The sequence below is a fragment of the Oryx dammah genome, unplaced genomic scaffold (assembly GCF_014754425.2).
Source record: "Oryx dammah isolate SB20612 unplaced genomic scaffold, SCBI_Odam_1.1 HiC_scaffold_29, whole genome shotgun sequence".
NCBI lineage: Eukaryota > Metazoa > Chordata > Mammalia > Artiodactyla > Bovidae > Oryx > Oryx dammah.
The window spans coordinates 5,631,161-5,647,377 of NW_024070213.1; the positions used below are offsets into that span (position 1 = coordinate 5,631,161).

The 16,217-nt window shown below is 50.0% G+C and overlaps 1 protein-coding gene across 1 annotated transcript in view; it reads left to right on the forward strand.

Annotated features, from left to right (window-relative positions):
• Nucleotides 1-16,217, forward strand: part of EFCAB6 (EF-hand calcium binding domain 6) — a 255,607-nt gene that overhangs the window by 186,682 nt on the left and 52,708 nt on the right. Inside the window, exons 22-23 of the mRNA XM_040233143.1 lie at nucleotides 1,659-1,777; nucleotides 12,675-12,869. Of these exons, the coding sequence (XP_040089077.1) occupies nucleotides 1,659-1,777; nucleotides 12,675-12,869 (314 nt within the window). The remainder of the gene's footprint in view (nucleotides 1-1,658; nucleotides 1,778-12,674; nucleotides 12,870-16,217) is intronic.

Consider the following 16,217-nt stretch of genomic DNA (forward strand, 5'->3'; position numbering starts at 1 on the left):
GCTCCCTCCTCCTTATTCTCTTATTAGAGTTCTTTAATCAGTTTGTCAAATTCTACAAAGGAAGAAAAAAAAAAAACTATTGGGATGTTTGGCAAGAAATGACATCTTTACTACATGAGGCCTTCCAATTAATGAACACAGTGTAGTTCCATTTATTTTGATCTTTTAAAATGTTTTTCAAAACAGTTTTAGACTTTCTTATGTAAAATCCTTACAATCATTTATAAGATTTGTTCCTCAGACTTCTATTTTTGGTGCTGTTGTAAATGTTTTTTTTTCCTTAAAGTTCATTTTCCATGTCTGATATATTAAAATGTGAGTGATTTTGCCTATTGATATTGAATCTCAGGGCTTTCCTGGTAGCTCAGATGGTAAAGAATCTGCCTGCAATGTGGGAGACCTGGGTTGGAGACCTGGGTTTGATCCCTGGTTTGGGAAGATCCCCTGGAGAAGGGAACAGCTACCCATTCCAGTATTCTGGCCTGGAACTCTGTGGACAGAGGAGCCTGGTGGGCTGCAGCCACTTGGGTTGCAGAGAGTCAGACACGACTGAGCAACTTTCACTTTTCATAGAATCCAGATTCATTGCCACTTTCTCTTATTATAATACTTTATTTGTGAATTCCTTGTATACCTGTGTATACCGTCATGTCATTTGTGAATAAGGACAATTACATTTCTCCCTGTCCTGTTGTTATACCTTTTACCAGTTTTAACTTGCTTAACTACACTGGCTTGCACCTCCAGTACAAGGCTAAATAGAGAGCAATAGAGATATTCTTGTCTGATTCTTAATCGTCCAGAAAACGTTTCATGGTTTCGCCATGAAGTATGATGCTTGCAGAGGACTTGAGAAGTGAAACCATTGTGTCTTCCGCACAGTGTGTCGGAAGGAGGAGGAATGAGCTATTGTTGAGAAAGTTTAAGACAGTGTTCAGCGCCCTGTGTTACCTGCTCTCCTAGTCTGTGGCCCTTTAAATGCCTGACACATCCCCAGACACCTTTTGCACCCCTTGGGGGTGTTAAAATGGTACCATGTCACCTCATCGTAACAACTATAGAGTCTCATGTCCCTTGTTTTCCCTCTGACCGCCGGAGGCCAAGTTCTGCAAAAAGTGGAGATGATAACCTCAAACGGTGTGGGCTACACCTCACCTCCCGGGCTCCAGTTGGCCCTTAGTTCTAACGATGTTTGAACCCAAATTGTTGCTCAGGAAAAAAAAAAATCCCAGCCACACGCTCAAGACCACTCATTACCCGGAAACAAGCCCGTTCTAGGATGTAACACTTGACGTTTTGCTCTGTTGTCTTATTGAGCAGAATGAGGACTTTATTTGGAACGTATACAAAAGAGTAATTAGGGACTTCCCTGGTTGTCCAGGGGTTAAGATTCACCTTCCAATGCAGGGGGTGTGGGTTCCATTCGTGGTGAAGGGGCTAAGATTCCACCTGCCTTGTGGCCAAAAATCTAAAACATAAAACAGAAGCAATATTGTAACAAATTCAATGAAAGACTTTAAAAATAGTCCCCATCAAAAAATAGAAATCTTAAAAAAAGTCAACAGGAGGCGACGTGCATAAGGGGAAGTCTTAGACTGTCCCAGATACTCTCTGAGAGCATTTTACATGTTACTAAACGCTGTCTTCTAATACTGTAGAATTTTATAGAAACCGACAGCGAGGGCAATGGCATCCTTCGACGACGGGACGTGAAGAACGCGCTATACGGCTTTGACATCCCCCTCACGCCGAGAGAGTTCGAAAAGCTCTGGATGAGGTGAGTGGCCTCTGAAGACTGTCCCTTCCTTCCTGACTGCCAAATTCAGCACCGGGCTTTCATCACGACTCGGGGGTCAGACAGGGCCAGGAATATTATTCTGTGGTTGTATCTACCCTGTTCACCCCCGAAAGCAGCCTTGGCCAACAGGCCAGCCTTTCGGAACACAGGAACCAGCTCAGCACTTGTCACCAACATTGGACACGAGGGTTTTGCGTTTCTCAGGAACTGCGCATTTGAGCACATCCTTTCACTGTTTCGGAGAATGAAGTCACTCCCCAAAGACTCCTCTCTAACCCAACTACCTCCGTGGACATATCTACAGTGGGTTAAGGGAAACGCAGTCTCTCCATTGCCCGGAGATGGAAACTGATGCTACACAAGTGTTTTATAGATTAGCAATCTGTTGGAAGAAAATAACCAAACTTTTGGCAACTTGGAATAGTTTCCCGAGGGTGTCTTAAACTGAAACTAGGAGCTAGTATTGGCTACATTTTTCAAAATGTACTTTAGAACCAGGCCCCCCATCACAATGTCTAGGTTTCAAGGTGCACTCACCACGCGGTCCATTTCCGAGTTCCAGATCTGTCTCTGAGTTGCTTCCTCCTCCATTATATGTTAGTCGCCGCTGGCACCCCCCAGGGTCGTACCCCAGTACTGCAGGTCCTCTCGGGGGCCAGCTCAACGGCACAGCTCATGCAGTTTTTCTTCAGCATTTCATCTGTTTAAAGTGGAAAGCTATAATGTTGGCCGAGTTTAGAATTAGGTGGGCTGTTTTGTGTCTAATTTAGAAAAGCATCGTGAAGTTCTTACAAAACCCTTATTCTTTCTCTAGATCAGTTCCAACCCAGGGTGAGTTTGGTCTCCCTGCCCGTTTTCCCTTTTAATAGACTGAGTGAGTGGGTCCACCTGAGGACTCAAAGGATGGGGTCGCAGCGGGCAGACGCATGGAGCTCTCCCCACGTAGACATTTCGGATGATGCGGTGATGACTGTGTCATTCTGATATTTAGGGAGCTGTTGGTGGGCACGAACATTCCCCTTCCCCCCCAACCCCACAACACCGGGGTGAGCATCACCTATTATAAGTGCCAGAGGAGGGACAGGTCCAGCAGACAGGGAGCCGAAGCGGGGTGCTATGCGCATGGAGGAGTGAAGCTGAAATGGTTCCTAGGTTCTAGATGGGGCAGGCAGATGGGCGAGGGGCTCTCCAAGCGGTACCTGGGCTCCAGGCTGAGGAAGGAAAGGCGAGGCTGATCGCCCGGTGCAGTCCTCGCTTTCTGGCAGTACTAACGGGACATCTGGAACAATGCAGTCTGAGTGGCTGCAAATGTGGGTCAAGTCTGCTTCAGGAAGATGAGTCAGGAGGCCATTCAGAGGAGAGATTGATGGGGGGTGTGGGGCATAAGGGGACAGCTGTCTCCATCAAGGAGGGGTGGGATGAGCCCCCAGGCTGGGTGCCAGCCTTAGGGATGAGGGGTGTGAGAGTCAGGTGTCCCTGGGGGTTCCCTGTGGAAGGAGGGCACGTCTAACCCTCTTCCTGATGGGAGACAGGCAGGCTTCCCTGTTGATGGGAGGAGACTCGCCGTTACTTTCGCTAAAGTTTCTTCATGCATGTATTACCACTATTCTATAAATACACAATGTCTACCCTGTGCTGCAAACTGAGACGAGGACTTCGTCCACCTTTGTGTAGCCGGCTGTCCGCCGTAGATGGTGAGTGGCTGAGAGCTCTGCAGCCACGCGGTCATGACCCCTGCCTCCACCCCTTCACAGCGGTATGGCCCCTGTCAAGTTACTTAACTTCTCTGTGCCGTGCTGTGCTCTGCTAAGTTAACTCTAGTGGTCAGGGTCAGGGTCAGCTGCAATAACAAACAAGGCCGACATCCCAGGGGCTTGCCCCAGTAAGGATGTCACACTTTAATGTGGGTGGTGGAGAGCTCTGCCCACAATCATTCGAGGACCAGGAGCCTGCCCCCCATCCCCTGATCTTACGTGTCTGGCAGCAGAGAAGGGGAATGAGCACAGAGGACCATCTGGTCAGCTTTGTAAGGTCCGGGCCTGGAAACGTGACTGTCACTTTGCCCAGACTCTGTGGACCAGAATCCCTGCATGTGGCTGTACCCTGGCCAGGGAGGCTGGGAGAAACAGTCTGGACGTGTGTCCAGGGAAAGAGGAGCAGAGGTGGGGAGCCCACGACGGTGTCTCCACATGCGGAGTCACCTCCAGGGTGGGTGGGAAGAGGGCAATGGAGACAGAGGGGGCCCCAGGAGTGTGTCCACAGTGTCCTGGTGGGGCCACAGAAGCTGCTCTCACATTTACAGCTGAGCGGGACCTAAGGGGGAGACTGATTACAGAGATGTCAGATGGACCAGAAGTCTGAAAGGGACTGTGGAGTTACTCAGAGGCCAGGAGGCTGCTGTCCACCCCACAGGGCTAGAAGAGCAAGGAGAGGGTTATCCAGAGACAAGGGGCTGCTCCCCACCAGGGACTGGAGGGCAAAGGGGAGACAAGGTATTTCCTGGAGACCAGGAAGTGGCCTCCACCCCCCGATGCCTCTCGGAATCTGCTGGAATCTCAGTCGCTGGGCTGAGCAGGAGCCCCTGGGAACAGCCTGGCCTTGCCCTCTCTTCACCTCCGACGGACACAGCTCCCCGGAGCAGCTTCCCCAGGAAGACAGGCAGAAGGACAAACACAGGGCTGAGAGCCACCAGATGAAGGTCCAGCCAAGTGGCAAAGGGGGGGTCACATCCCAGGACTGTGGGGTCACCTGGGGGCCCACACATCAGCTGAACCACATCGTGAAGGGAAGGACAAGGTGGGGACTCTGTCCTGAAGGCCAAGTGTTCAGTAGGGACAGATCGAGGCAGGTTTCCACAGTCTAGAAAGATCACTCTGGCCACAGGGAGGAGGATGAGTTGCCAGGGAGGCGAGGGAGGCACAGAGGTGAATTGGGGGCTGTCTTGGGGTTCTAAGTGAGAGGACGGGGTAAGCCTCCCTGGGTGGGGGCCTGGAGGACTGGGAAGGAAGTGATAGTTGTGACAGAGTTTGGAAGTGACAGTTAGCCTTTAGCAGCCTAGAAAGGGGCTTCCCTGGTGGCTCAGCAGTAAAGAATCCACCTCTAAGGCAGGAGAGTACAGTTTGATCCCTGGGTTGGGAAGATCCCCTGGAGAAAGAAATGGCAACCCACTCCAGTATTCCTGCCTTGGAGGGCTGTTGTCCATGGGATCACAAAAAGTCAGACATGGCTTAGTGACCAAACAGCAGTAGCAGCTGGAAAGAGAGGCTGAGTGATGAGATCAGACACTCCTTGGACTTGTCTGATGAGCTTGGGCAGAAATCAGGAGGCCACCCTGAGGTGGCCGAGTAGCCCACAGCTGAGGGCTGTGCTCTGAGCGGGCCTGTGCCTTGTCCCCTGGAGCCCAGGGTGAGCTGTGTGACCTTGGACCAGTGGCTCACCTTCTCTGAGCTTCAGTCAGCTATCCCATGGATGGCATGGCCATGTGACTAAACAGTATAATGAGGCAAAGATAAGCATAAAATCTTTACTTCGCAAAGATAAGCATAAAAATTAGTAGAGAAAAGATCACACAGATTTCAAATTACTTTCTGATAGCAATATTAATGCACGCTCATTTTAGAAGACTTGGAAAATCCAGAAAAGCATCAGTCAGTTAAGTTGCTCAGTAGTGTCCGACTCTTTGCAACCCCTTGGACTGCAGCACGCCAGGCCTCCCTGTCCATTGCCAACTCCCAGAGCTTACTCAGACTCATGTCCATTGAGTTGGTGATGCCACACAGCCATCTCATCCTCTGTCGTCCCCTTCTCCTCCTGCCTTTAATCTTTCCCAGCATCAGGGTCTTTTTCAATGAGTCGGTTCTTGGCATCAGGTGGCCAAAGTATTGGAGTTTCAGCTTCAGCATTAGTCCTTCCAATGAATTTGAATATTCAGGACTGATTTCCTTTAGGGTGGACTGGTTGGATCTCCTTGCAGTCCAAGGGACTCTCAAGAGTCTTCTCCAACACCACAGTGCAAAAGCATCAATTCTTCGGTGCTCAGCTTTCTTTATGGCCCAACTCTCACATCCATACATGACCACTGGAAAAACCATAGCCTTGACTAGATGGACCTTTGTTGACAAAGTAATGTCTCTGCTTTTTAATATGCTGTCTAGGTTGGTCATAGCTTTTCTTCCAAGGAGCAAGCGTCTTTGAATTTCAAAAAAGCATAAGGAAGAGGAAAATATAACAGCAAGAAAGCAGCTGCACCCCACTCAGCAGGCATGACAAACTCAGTGGTGTGGTTTCTCATCCATTTTCTGGGCATTTCTGTGACCTCAGTTCACCGTGCTCACCCTCCCCCCTCCTCCCTCCACTGGCCACTCCTCATGACTCACCCTGGTCTCCTCCCTCCACGTCCCCACCTGCCTGCTGCACAAAGCAGAAGGTGTGGCCTGGCAAGGGGGCGGCCAGCGCTGGGCTGCCCAGGGTCCCCCCGCCACTGAGCCTCCTGCAGCTGCTCATACAAGGGAGGGGCATTCTTCCACCCAGCGTGCGTGATGGGGACCCCGGGCAAGGCGGAAGCAGCTGGGGCCAGCGTCACACCCTCTGCCAGCTCCCGGGGTCTACTGATGAGAATAAGAAAGCCCCAGTGATCAAGAAAATAGCATTCAGCTCTTTTGAAAACACAAAATTAGAAAACATGGAGAATATAGACAAAATAATTGTCATCACCCGTCGCTCACTCAGCACTTAAACGAAGCACCTGCACTCTATTACAGCTTTGAGGCGTCCGGAAGGTCTCATTTACACTGCGGAAGTAAATTAATGCATTAACCTCCAGATCTCAGTGACTTGGCACACGGATGTTTGGTTCTTATTCACCTTAAGTCTAGCATGTCTAGCAGCTCTTCTGGACACTTCTCTTCCAACTGGTGATTCGGGATCTGGCTTCCAGAGGTGGCTTCATTCCTCAGCAGGGTCCCCGGGGGTCTGCAGAGTGCAGCAGGTCAGCCCAGAGCGACTCACCTCTGCCCCAGCCCATGGCCGAGGGATGGGTGGGCTGTGGCCCCCACTGACCTCTTGGGGCCGACAGAGCTGGGCAGGTGTGTGTTAAGCAAGCCTGGCTCACCGAGGGGCAAAGACGCACAGCCCTCAAACCTGGAGGAGGCCCTAGTGAAAGGAAACCTCCTAAGTGAAGCCGACAGGCTCTTTCAGCCCAGGATTTCAGGAGCAACACGTTTGGTTTCAGAGAGACGGCTGAGAATAAATTACAGGATGAATGTGCATTCGCTCATTCCTTCATCTGAGGCGATCATTGAGCAGGAATTTCCTGAAACTTTCGAGATTGCCGGCCCAGTGCTAGATTCGGGGTTTCAGATATGAAGGCAGCCCCTTGCCCACGACTCAGCCAGGAAGACAGCATCTGCATGCCAGGAGAGAGAAGCCGGGCAGCCTGGGCTGTGGGTGTTCCAGGAGGGACTCTCGGTGTGCGATGCCTGACCCTAATCCCCAAATAAGCAGTCATTAACCAGAGCCGGGAGAGGGCGTCCCAGCTAATGGAGAGGCCCAGAGTTGGGGGGCAGGAGTGGGAGGCCCCCAGAAGGGGGAGGGTGCTGCCTGTGTCAGCAGAGCCCGAGGGGACAGGGAGCCCCAGGACCAGGGCTCCAGGGGACATGCCCTTCTGGGGGCTCAGCGTTCTGAGCCCCTTCTGTAGCCTAGTTTCCTTGGGTAGATTTCTGTTATTTTTGACCTAAAACCAACTTTGCCAGGAAACTACAAAGCCAGTGTGTTATAAAAACACACAGACGACTCAAGCAGGACAGCCAGCAGCCTGGGAAATTTGAGTATAGACGCCTGTCGTGTACAACCAGCTGGTCACACAGACCTGGTAGAATGTTCTGGAGATGATGCCCAATTTATGCACATTTCTTGTTTGGGTAGATACGCTGTACATTAGCATTCCAAGATGAAAAGCGAAGACTATTACAGAATCCCTGTGTCCTGTGCATCGGCTCACGTGAACACGTGTGACTCAGGTGGAGCTTTGGGTTGTCTCCCTAGGCTCGGCCAAGAGAACCTACCAGGGGCTGTGCTGGACTGGAGAGCCCCGGGATGGGAAACGATTTGGAAAGGCTGAAGGAACAGTTCAGGAAAGGAAGGACTGGTACTTCCCTGGTGGTCCAGGGGTTAAGACCCCACCTGCCAATACAGAGAGTGCAGTTCCATCCCTGATGGGGGACCTAAGATCCCACGTGCCACAGAGTGTGGCCAAAAAATTAAAATAAATAAATAAAACTTGTTTAAAAAGAAAGGAAAAAAAAAAAAGAGAGAAGGTTGAATGGGACGTGCTGATGGTAGGAGTCTAGTTAGAAGAGCTGGACATGAAAAGGGGCTCATCTTGGTGAGGACTAACCCGGCAGGCCCCTCGCCCTTCACGAAGGGTGTTCTAGCAGCTGACATCCTCTGGAACCAGGAACACTGGGCAGTCCCAGAAGGAGTGGGTCTCCCTTCTCTGGCGTGGCTGCATCCGAGGCCAGACGGCCACTTACTGGGGCACATAACGGCCAGACTGTGACCCTAGGTGGGGCCGAGGCAGATGGTATCCGGTCTGTGCCCCCCACCCCCGGCCTGGGTGAATGTACCCACTGGGCATCAACTCTGAGGCAGCCAGCCACTTCGCACTCTGCAGGGCAGCTCTCTGAGCAGTCACGCTGCCCTCCCCACGGATGTTCGCCGAGAGGACCCACATGTCCAAGCTGCCCAGGACCACGTCTCCCTCTGCTGCCAGCCTGGGTCGTCCGTGGGGCTCACACCAGATGCTCTGAATCTGGGGTCAGTGGTGTTGGAAGGTTCTTCTGTCATTTGTGTAAAAATCAAGCGCTAAACCGAGCCTGAACGAGTAAGACTTTCTCAGCCCAGTGATCGATGTGAATGTGTTCATGCTGTGTGTACAACCGAACGGCTGTGTGTGCAATAGACAGGCAGTAATCTGATTATGTCATAAATTAGTGGCCGTTCCCACATGCAAATGTGAGTTTTTATGGGCCCTCTGTTTTATATGCACGTTTTTCCTGGTGCATCTGTTGCCGAACCATTTTAAAATTCAACCTTTATAACCAAGTTGATTTTTTTTTAATGTGACACAAAGGATTATATAATGAAGGGTGAGGTTATGTAAGCTGAATTGACTGTCTTCTTATTCACATGCATAACAATATTTTAGTTGCAGTTGTGCAATCTGGTCTTCTGTTCTTGGAGATGCGGAGAGAATGTGTATGATCTTTATCAATGAAGTAATTAAGAAGTGTCTTTTCATTCAGTCCAAGTGTCACGATTTAGAGTTTGTGGCTGGGAATCCCACAAGTGTCCCCCGCAGGGACTGCAGGCCTTCCTTAGGGACATGCACGCTTCGTGTTCACTTGCTCAGTGACCAGGTATTGATAAGGAAGCATTTGCAGGGTGGGTTGCTGGAAGCTGTGAGTTTGCCCATCAAGATAAAACAAGGCACACTTCTCCTCAGGAAGCTTCCCGTCGAGCCGGGCGGGGAGATACGGGCTGGAGCGGGGGGGCGTGGGGGCAGGGCATGCTTGAGCCTTTGGGTGGCCCTGGTCCCAGTTCCCCAGGCACACCTGCCTCCGGTCCTCATCACGGCCTGCAGGGCCCCAGGGGCGGCGGAGATGCAGTCCTTTGACCTTAGGACCAGAGAAAGAGAGGCTCCAGACGGGTGCCCCGCTGGCCGGGGCTTTCTTGCCGGGCCGGTCATCTGTGCACCTTCTCTTAGGAGCCCTCCCCCTGGGGTGGGACGCCCTCGGGGAGTTTTCTTCCAGGGGTGTCTTTCTAGAGTGAGTCACAGCTGCATCTGGTGGCATGGGGCTGGCAGAGATGTGATGCAGCTCAGGGCAGGACCACGGCCCAGGGGTCGCCCTCGGAGCTTGAGAAATGGCAGCCCCTCCCCCCTCCCAGGTGCCCTGATGAAGACCTAGAAGCCCCCTTCGCAGCTGCCTCGTCACCAGCAGTAGGGGGAGCCATTTGCTAGCGGCACCAGCCCTTCCTGCCACCTGGAATAGAAAGCCAGGTGAGGCTTCCCGGGGGCACTAGTGGTAAAGATCCGCCTGTCAATGCAAGACACACGCGTGTTCAGTCCCTGGGTTGGGAAGATCTGGAGTAAGAAAAGGCAACCCACTCCAGTGTTCTTGCCTGGGCAATCCCATGGACAGAGGGGCCTGGCGGGCAGAGCCCCCTGTGGGCCTCCTCTGGTGGGTGGGCCACTTTGTTCTATTTTAGAAAATTCATCGAATAAAGGTAGAATGGTATTTGGGGAGGGTTGCAAGCCCTACGGCTGTACGAATAACAGATGCCACTATGCCAAAGACTTTGATTGTGTGGATTACAACACACTGTGGAAAACTCTTAAAGAGATGGGAATACCAGACCACTTTATCTGCCTCCTGAGAAATCTGTATGCAGGTCAAGAAGCAACAGTTAGAACTGGACATGGAACAACAGACTGGTTTCAAATCAGGAAAGGAGTACGTCATGGCTGTATATTGTTACCCTGCTTGTTTAACTTATATGCAGAGTATATCATGAGAAATGCTGGGCTGGATGAAGCACAGCTAGAATCAAAATTGCTGGGAGAAATATCAATAACCTCAGATACGCAGATGATACCACACTTATGGCAGAAAGTGAAGAACTAAAGAGCCTCCTGATGAAAGTGAAAGAGGAGAGTGGAAAACGTTGGCTTAAAACCCAACATTCAGAAAACGAAGATCATGGCATCTGGTCCCATCACTTCATGGCAAATAGATGGGGAAACAATGGAAACAATGATAGACTTTATTTTCTTGGGGTCCAAAATCACTGCAAATGGTGACTGCAGCCATGAAATTAAAAGATGCTTGCTCCTTGGAAGAAAAGCTATGACCAACCTAGACATCATATTAAAAAGCAGACATATTACTTTGCTAACAAAAGTCCATCTAGTCAAAGCTATGGTTTTCCCAGTAGCCATGTACAGATGTGAGACTTGGACCATAAAGAGAGCTGAGCACTGAAGAACTGATGCTTTCGAACTGTGGTACTGGAGAAGACTCTTAAAAGTCCCTTGGACTGCAAGGAGATCCAACCAGTCCAACCTAAAGGAAATCAGTCCTGAATATTCATCGGAAGGACTGATGCTGAGGCTGAAGCTCCAATACTTTGGCCACCTGACTCCTTGGAAAAGACCCTGATGCTGGGAAAGATTGAAGGCGGGAGGAGAGAATGAGATGGTTGGATGGCATCACTGATTCGATGGGCATGAGTTTGAGCAAGTTCCGGGAGTTGGTGATGGACAGGGAGGCCTGGCATGTTGCAGTCCATGGGGTCGCAAAGAGTCGGACACAACTGAGCGACTGAACTGAACTGAACTGAGAAAGGTCTGGAAGTTTCTCCCAAATCCTCAATAACAGTGCCAGCAGTCAGGCACTGATCTCCGCCTGCAGGTGTGAGAACCCCCCCACCCCCATGCTCACAGGTGCAGGCCAGGAACCCAAGCGCAGATGGTGGGGAGGCGGTGATGGGAGGACCTCGCTGGGGTTAGACCTCACCACCCTCCCTGCCTCTTAGTCACAGGAGGGAACACTCCTCACCTTCTGGGACAGAGTACCTGATAAAAACAGGCCTGGGTGCTGGGAAGGAGGTGGAGGTGGGGTCTGCAGGCCTGCGGGTGCAGAGAAGGGAGTGGACAGGGGGCCTTGGGCTAGCAGCCACCTTGGGGGCTTCTCAGCCCCCATCCTCCACCCACTGCTGCTCCCCTGGAGAGACGAGAAAGTCAGGTAAATAAACCCATTTTCCTTGTCATCACTCAGTCGAAAGGGTCACAGAGGACCCAGGGAGCACGCGATTCTGCAGTCCTACCGTGTCGGGTGGGCTGAGCGCAGAGAGGGGCCCTGCCTCCCACAGGAGAGCCAGCCGCGTTGACGCTCCGGCCGACAAAGCCCCAAACAGCAGCCAGCTGGAGCGTTGCACCCCAGATATCATGTAAATATTTGGTCCTCAAAACACTGAGTTCATCTGAGAAAAAAAATCACCTTGACAAAATGCTGTTTTTACTGGTTAGAGAAGAGGACCAAGCTCTTCTGCGAGAATAAATGCTTTTCTTTAAAGAAAATTGAAAACTTGCCTTAAAACTTTTTATTGAAGTAATTCTTCCTATTCTATTTGAATAATGTTGGGGAGATAAAAACCCTCCATTATGCTTTTTTCTTAAAAAAATGAATTATAATTCAGAAAAATCCCAATAATAGAAAATGGCATAAAAGGTACGCAGCGTAATTCTTATCTTGTTTTCCTTCCTTGCCTCTCTCGTCGGTTGTGTGTAATTGGCATCTCTTCAAAGAGGAAATGGGAAACTAGAATCAAGGGGTGTTCATTTATTTGAGTATTAAGACTGAATGTGCTTTTTTTTTTTTGGTTGGATTTTTCTTCTGAACCTTAGCATAGTTCTTCTTTTGTGGAGGTGCTCAGTAAAAGACCTCTGAATGAGCGGAAGGTTCATTTTAATTTTCTGTGGTCACAGTCATCTTTCTCCCAAAAGCTGGTGGGTGAATCCGGCTACTCTCACGGGGTGAACCAAGACTACCTCGTATGAGGTGATCCTCCTGTTGACTGGAGCAGTGAGTTTCAGTGGAATGTTGATGAGCATATGGATGGCCTGGGGATCTTGTTAAAAACAGATTCAGATCAGGCCTGGGTGGACCCTGGGCTCCAGCACATCTGACCCCCTCAAGGAGGCCAGTACTGCAGGAACCTAGGGTGTGAGGAACCAGGCAGATGGAGTGTAGACGGGGTTAAAACCCTGCGCATGCCCCCTCGGCGGCTACAGCTGAGAGTTTTGTGCTTGTCTTTAAAGGTACGACAGTGAGGGAAGAGGGCACATCACTTACCAAGAATTTTTGCAGAAACTGGGGATAAACTACTCAGCAGATACTCACCGGCCCTTCGCGGAGGAGTACTTTAACTTCATGGGTCATTTCACGAAGCCTCAGCAGGTGCAAGAAGAGCTGAAGGAGCTGCGGCAGAGCACGGAGAAGGCCATACCAGCCAGGTGAGTCGGTGAGCACCTCGCCGGGGGCCGGTGTCTGTCCCACACTGACCCTGGTGGTTCTGAGCCTGTCCCTCCTGGTGCTGGCAGTGCTGCCGTGAAATTATCACACTCGGTCACTGCTGTAGATTCTAGTGCGTGTGCGTGCTCAGCCGTGTCTGGCTCTTTTGTGACCCCATGGACAGTAGGCCACCAGGCTCCTCCACCCATGGAATTTCCCAGGCAAGAATACTGGAGTGGGTTGCCATTTCCTTCTCCAGTAGATCTTCCTGACCCAGGGATGGAACCGGCGTCTCCTGTACTAGCAGACAAATTCTTTGCCACTGAGCCACCTGCAAAGCCCCGTAGATTCTAGAAGCTGGTGTTAAGTCACAGAGCCGTGGAAACAGTGACAGACTTTATTTTCTTGGGCTCTAAAATCACTTCAGACAGTGACTTCAGCCAGGAAATTAAAAGAAGCTTGCTCCTTGAAAGAAAAGCAGACATCGCTTTGCCAACAAACATCTGTAAAGTCAAAGCTATGGTGTTTCCAGTAATTCCAGTATGGATATAAGAATTGGACCCTAAAGAAGAATGAGCACTGAAGAACTGATGCTTTTGAACTGTGGTGCTGGACAAGACAATTGAGAGTCCCTTGGACTGCAAGGCTATCAAACCAGTCAGTTCTAAAGGCAATCAATGCTGAATATTCATTGGAAGGATGAACGATGCTGAAGTTGAAGCTCCAATACTTTGGTCACTTGATTCAAAGAGCCAACTCATTGGAAAAGACCCTGAATGCTGGGAAAGACTGAAGGCAGAAGAAAAGGGATGATAGAGAATGAGATGGTTGGATGGCATCACCAACTCAATAGACACAAGCCTGAGCAAACTCCAGGAGATGGTGAAGGACAGGGAAGCCTGGTGTGCTTCAGTCCATGGGATCGCAAAGAGTTGAACACGACTTAGCAACTGAACAACAGCAGCAAAACAGAGCCATGATGGAGTTAAAGAGCTATAATCCTACCCAGCCCTACCCAGTCACACTCTCAAGTCATTCATATTTTATAGGTCACCCTTGGGCTCCAAAATCACTACAGATGACGATTGCAGCCATGAAATTAAAAGATGCTTACTCCTTGGGAGGAAAGTTATGATCAACCTAGACAGCACATTAAAAAGCAGAGACATTACTTTGCCAACAAAGGTCCGTCTAGTCAAGGTTATGGTTTTTCCAGTGGTCATGTATGGATGTGAGAGTTGGACTATAAAGAAAGCTGAGGGCAGAAGAATTGATGCTTTTGAACTGTGGTGTTGAAGAAGACTCTTGAGAGTCTTCTTGGACTGCAAGGAGATCCAACCAGTCCGTCCTAAAGGAGATCAGTCCTGGGTGTTCATTGGAAGGACTGATGTTGAGGCTGAAACTCCAATAATTTGATGCGAAGAGCTGACTTATTGGAAAAGACCCTGATGCTGGGAAAGATTGAGGGCAAGAAGAGAAGGGAACAACAGAGGATGAGATGGTCGGATGGCATCATCGACTCAATGGACATGGGTTTGGGTGAACTCCGGGAGCTGGTGATGGACAGGGAGGCCTAGCATGCTGCGGTTCATGGGGTTGCAAAGAGTTGCGACTGAGCGACTGAACTGAACTTGAGAACTGAAGCTTTTAGGTCTGTACTAACATACACACCTGGCCCCTCCTCTGGGCAACTGGAATGCAGGGCCCAGGAGGACACGCCTGTCTCCCATTGGTTTAGAACAGTGCTCGACACCTAGCAGGCTCTCAGTGTGGACTTGTCCAGTGAGTGCATGAAAGGACACATTCTTAAACTCAGCAGTTCAACTTTGGAATATTTATCCCACAGAAATAATTCAGAGGAGTTCAGCAGGTCCAAGGTATGACTTGCAGTGTGTCTTCAACAGCAGCAACAAAATAGCCACCTGTCCATTGCAGAGGAATACCCTGGTTTGTAGAGAACACGGCTGCAAGGAAGATGAGGTGGTGTGTGCCAGTTATAGTCATCATCATGGAGCCTGTGGGAGTGTTTGTGATGGAAGACTGGTGGGCAATGAAATTTTAAACAGTCTGTGTGCCTTGATGGTAACCACACCAAACATAACGTGCCTGCCCACGAGGACCAGAAGATGCTGTGCAGAAAGCATCATGTTGTATTTGGATGGTGGGACTGTGCATGGTTCTTTTCAAAGCTTAAAACTAGTCACTAAGGCCACATTTTTAAATGTTTAAAGAATGGATAAAGAAAATGTGTGTGTGTGTGTATAAATATGTATCTACACACACAATGGAATATTATTCAGCCATAAAAAAAGAATGAAATCTCACCAGTAGTGATATCATGGATGGATCTTGAGGGCACTATGCCAAGTGGAAGACAGAAACGGGTGGTCTCGTATGTGGAATCTTAAAACGACAACAACAAGAGCAAGCTCGTAGATCCAGAAAATAGATTGGCTGTTGCCAGAGGTGGCGGGGGTGGGGGGGGGTGGTCAGAGGGGGTGAAGCGGTCCAAAAGCACAGCTTGCAGTTATGATAGGATAAGTCCTGGGGATGTGAGCGCAGTAAGGTGACTGTAGTTAGTAGTACTGTGCTGTGTATTTGAAAGAGTAAATCTTCAAAAGTTCTTATCCTGTGGATGGTGACGAACAGTGTCTCGACTTACCCTTACACCTTACATCCTTACACTTAGCCACACACCGTGTCACAGTGTATACAGACGTCAAGTCACTATCTTGTGCACCTGAAACCCACACGATGTTATATGGCAATTATGCAGCAAGAAAAAGTTAAACGCAGGAGAAAATGTTGCCACATTTGACGTGACGTGAGATGAAACAGACTCTGCGTCAGTCCCAGTCCTGGGCGGCTCCACGGCGCTCTCATCTGTGTGTCTGTCCGTCTCCCGTCTGTCACTTCAGCTCTCTGTCCGCACCATCTCCGAATGAGTGAATGAGCTAACGAATCCCCCGGAGGAGAGAAGCACTCCAAGGACACAGAGATGGGATGTGATGGCTGAATGGGGTTTAAGAGAAAGGCCTGTTGAACGCACCCCTGAATTATGTCCAAGTTGCTAAGTTATAAAGCCCAGAGGCAGAGAATTGAGTTGGTGAAATTTCAAGTAAAAATATGCGCAAGATTGGCATAAATCACACATGCCATAAAATGAGTGAAAAAGTGGAATTTATCTTTCCCAGACAGGGCTGGCCTCATTACCCACGCGTGTGCCCCCTTCCCTCCCCTCCTGCCGCTTGTGAGTAATGAGGCTCAGAGAGGAACCACGCGTCCTTGACGATGCCCACACACTTTCTCTTCCCGCTCCCGTTTACTGGGCGCGTGTGGATCCGTGGCTG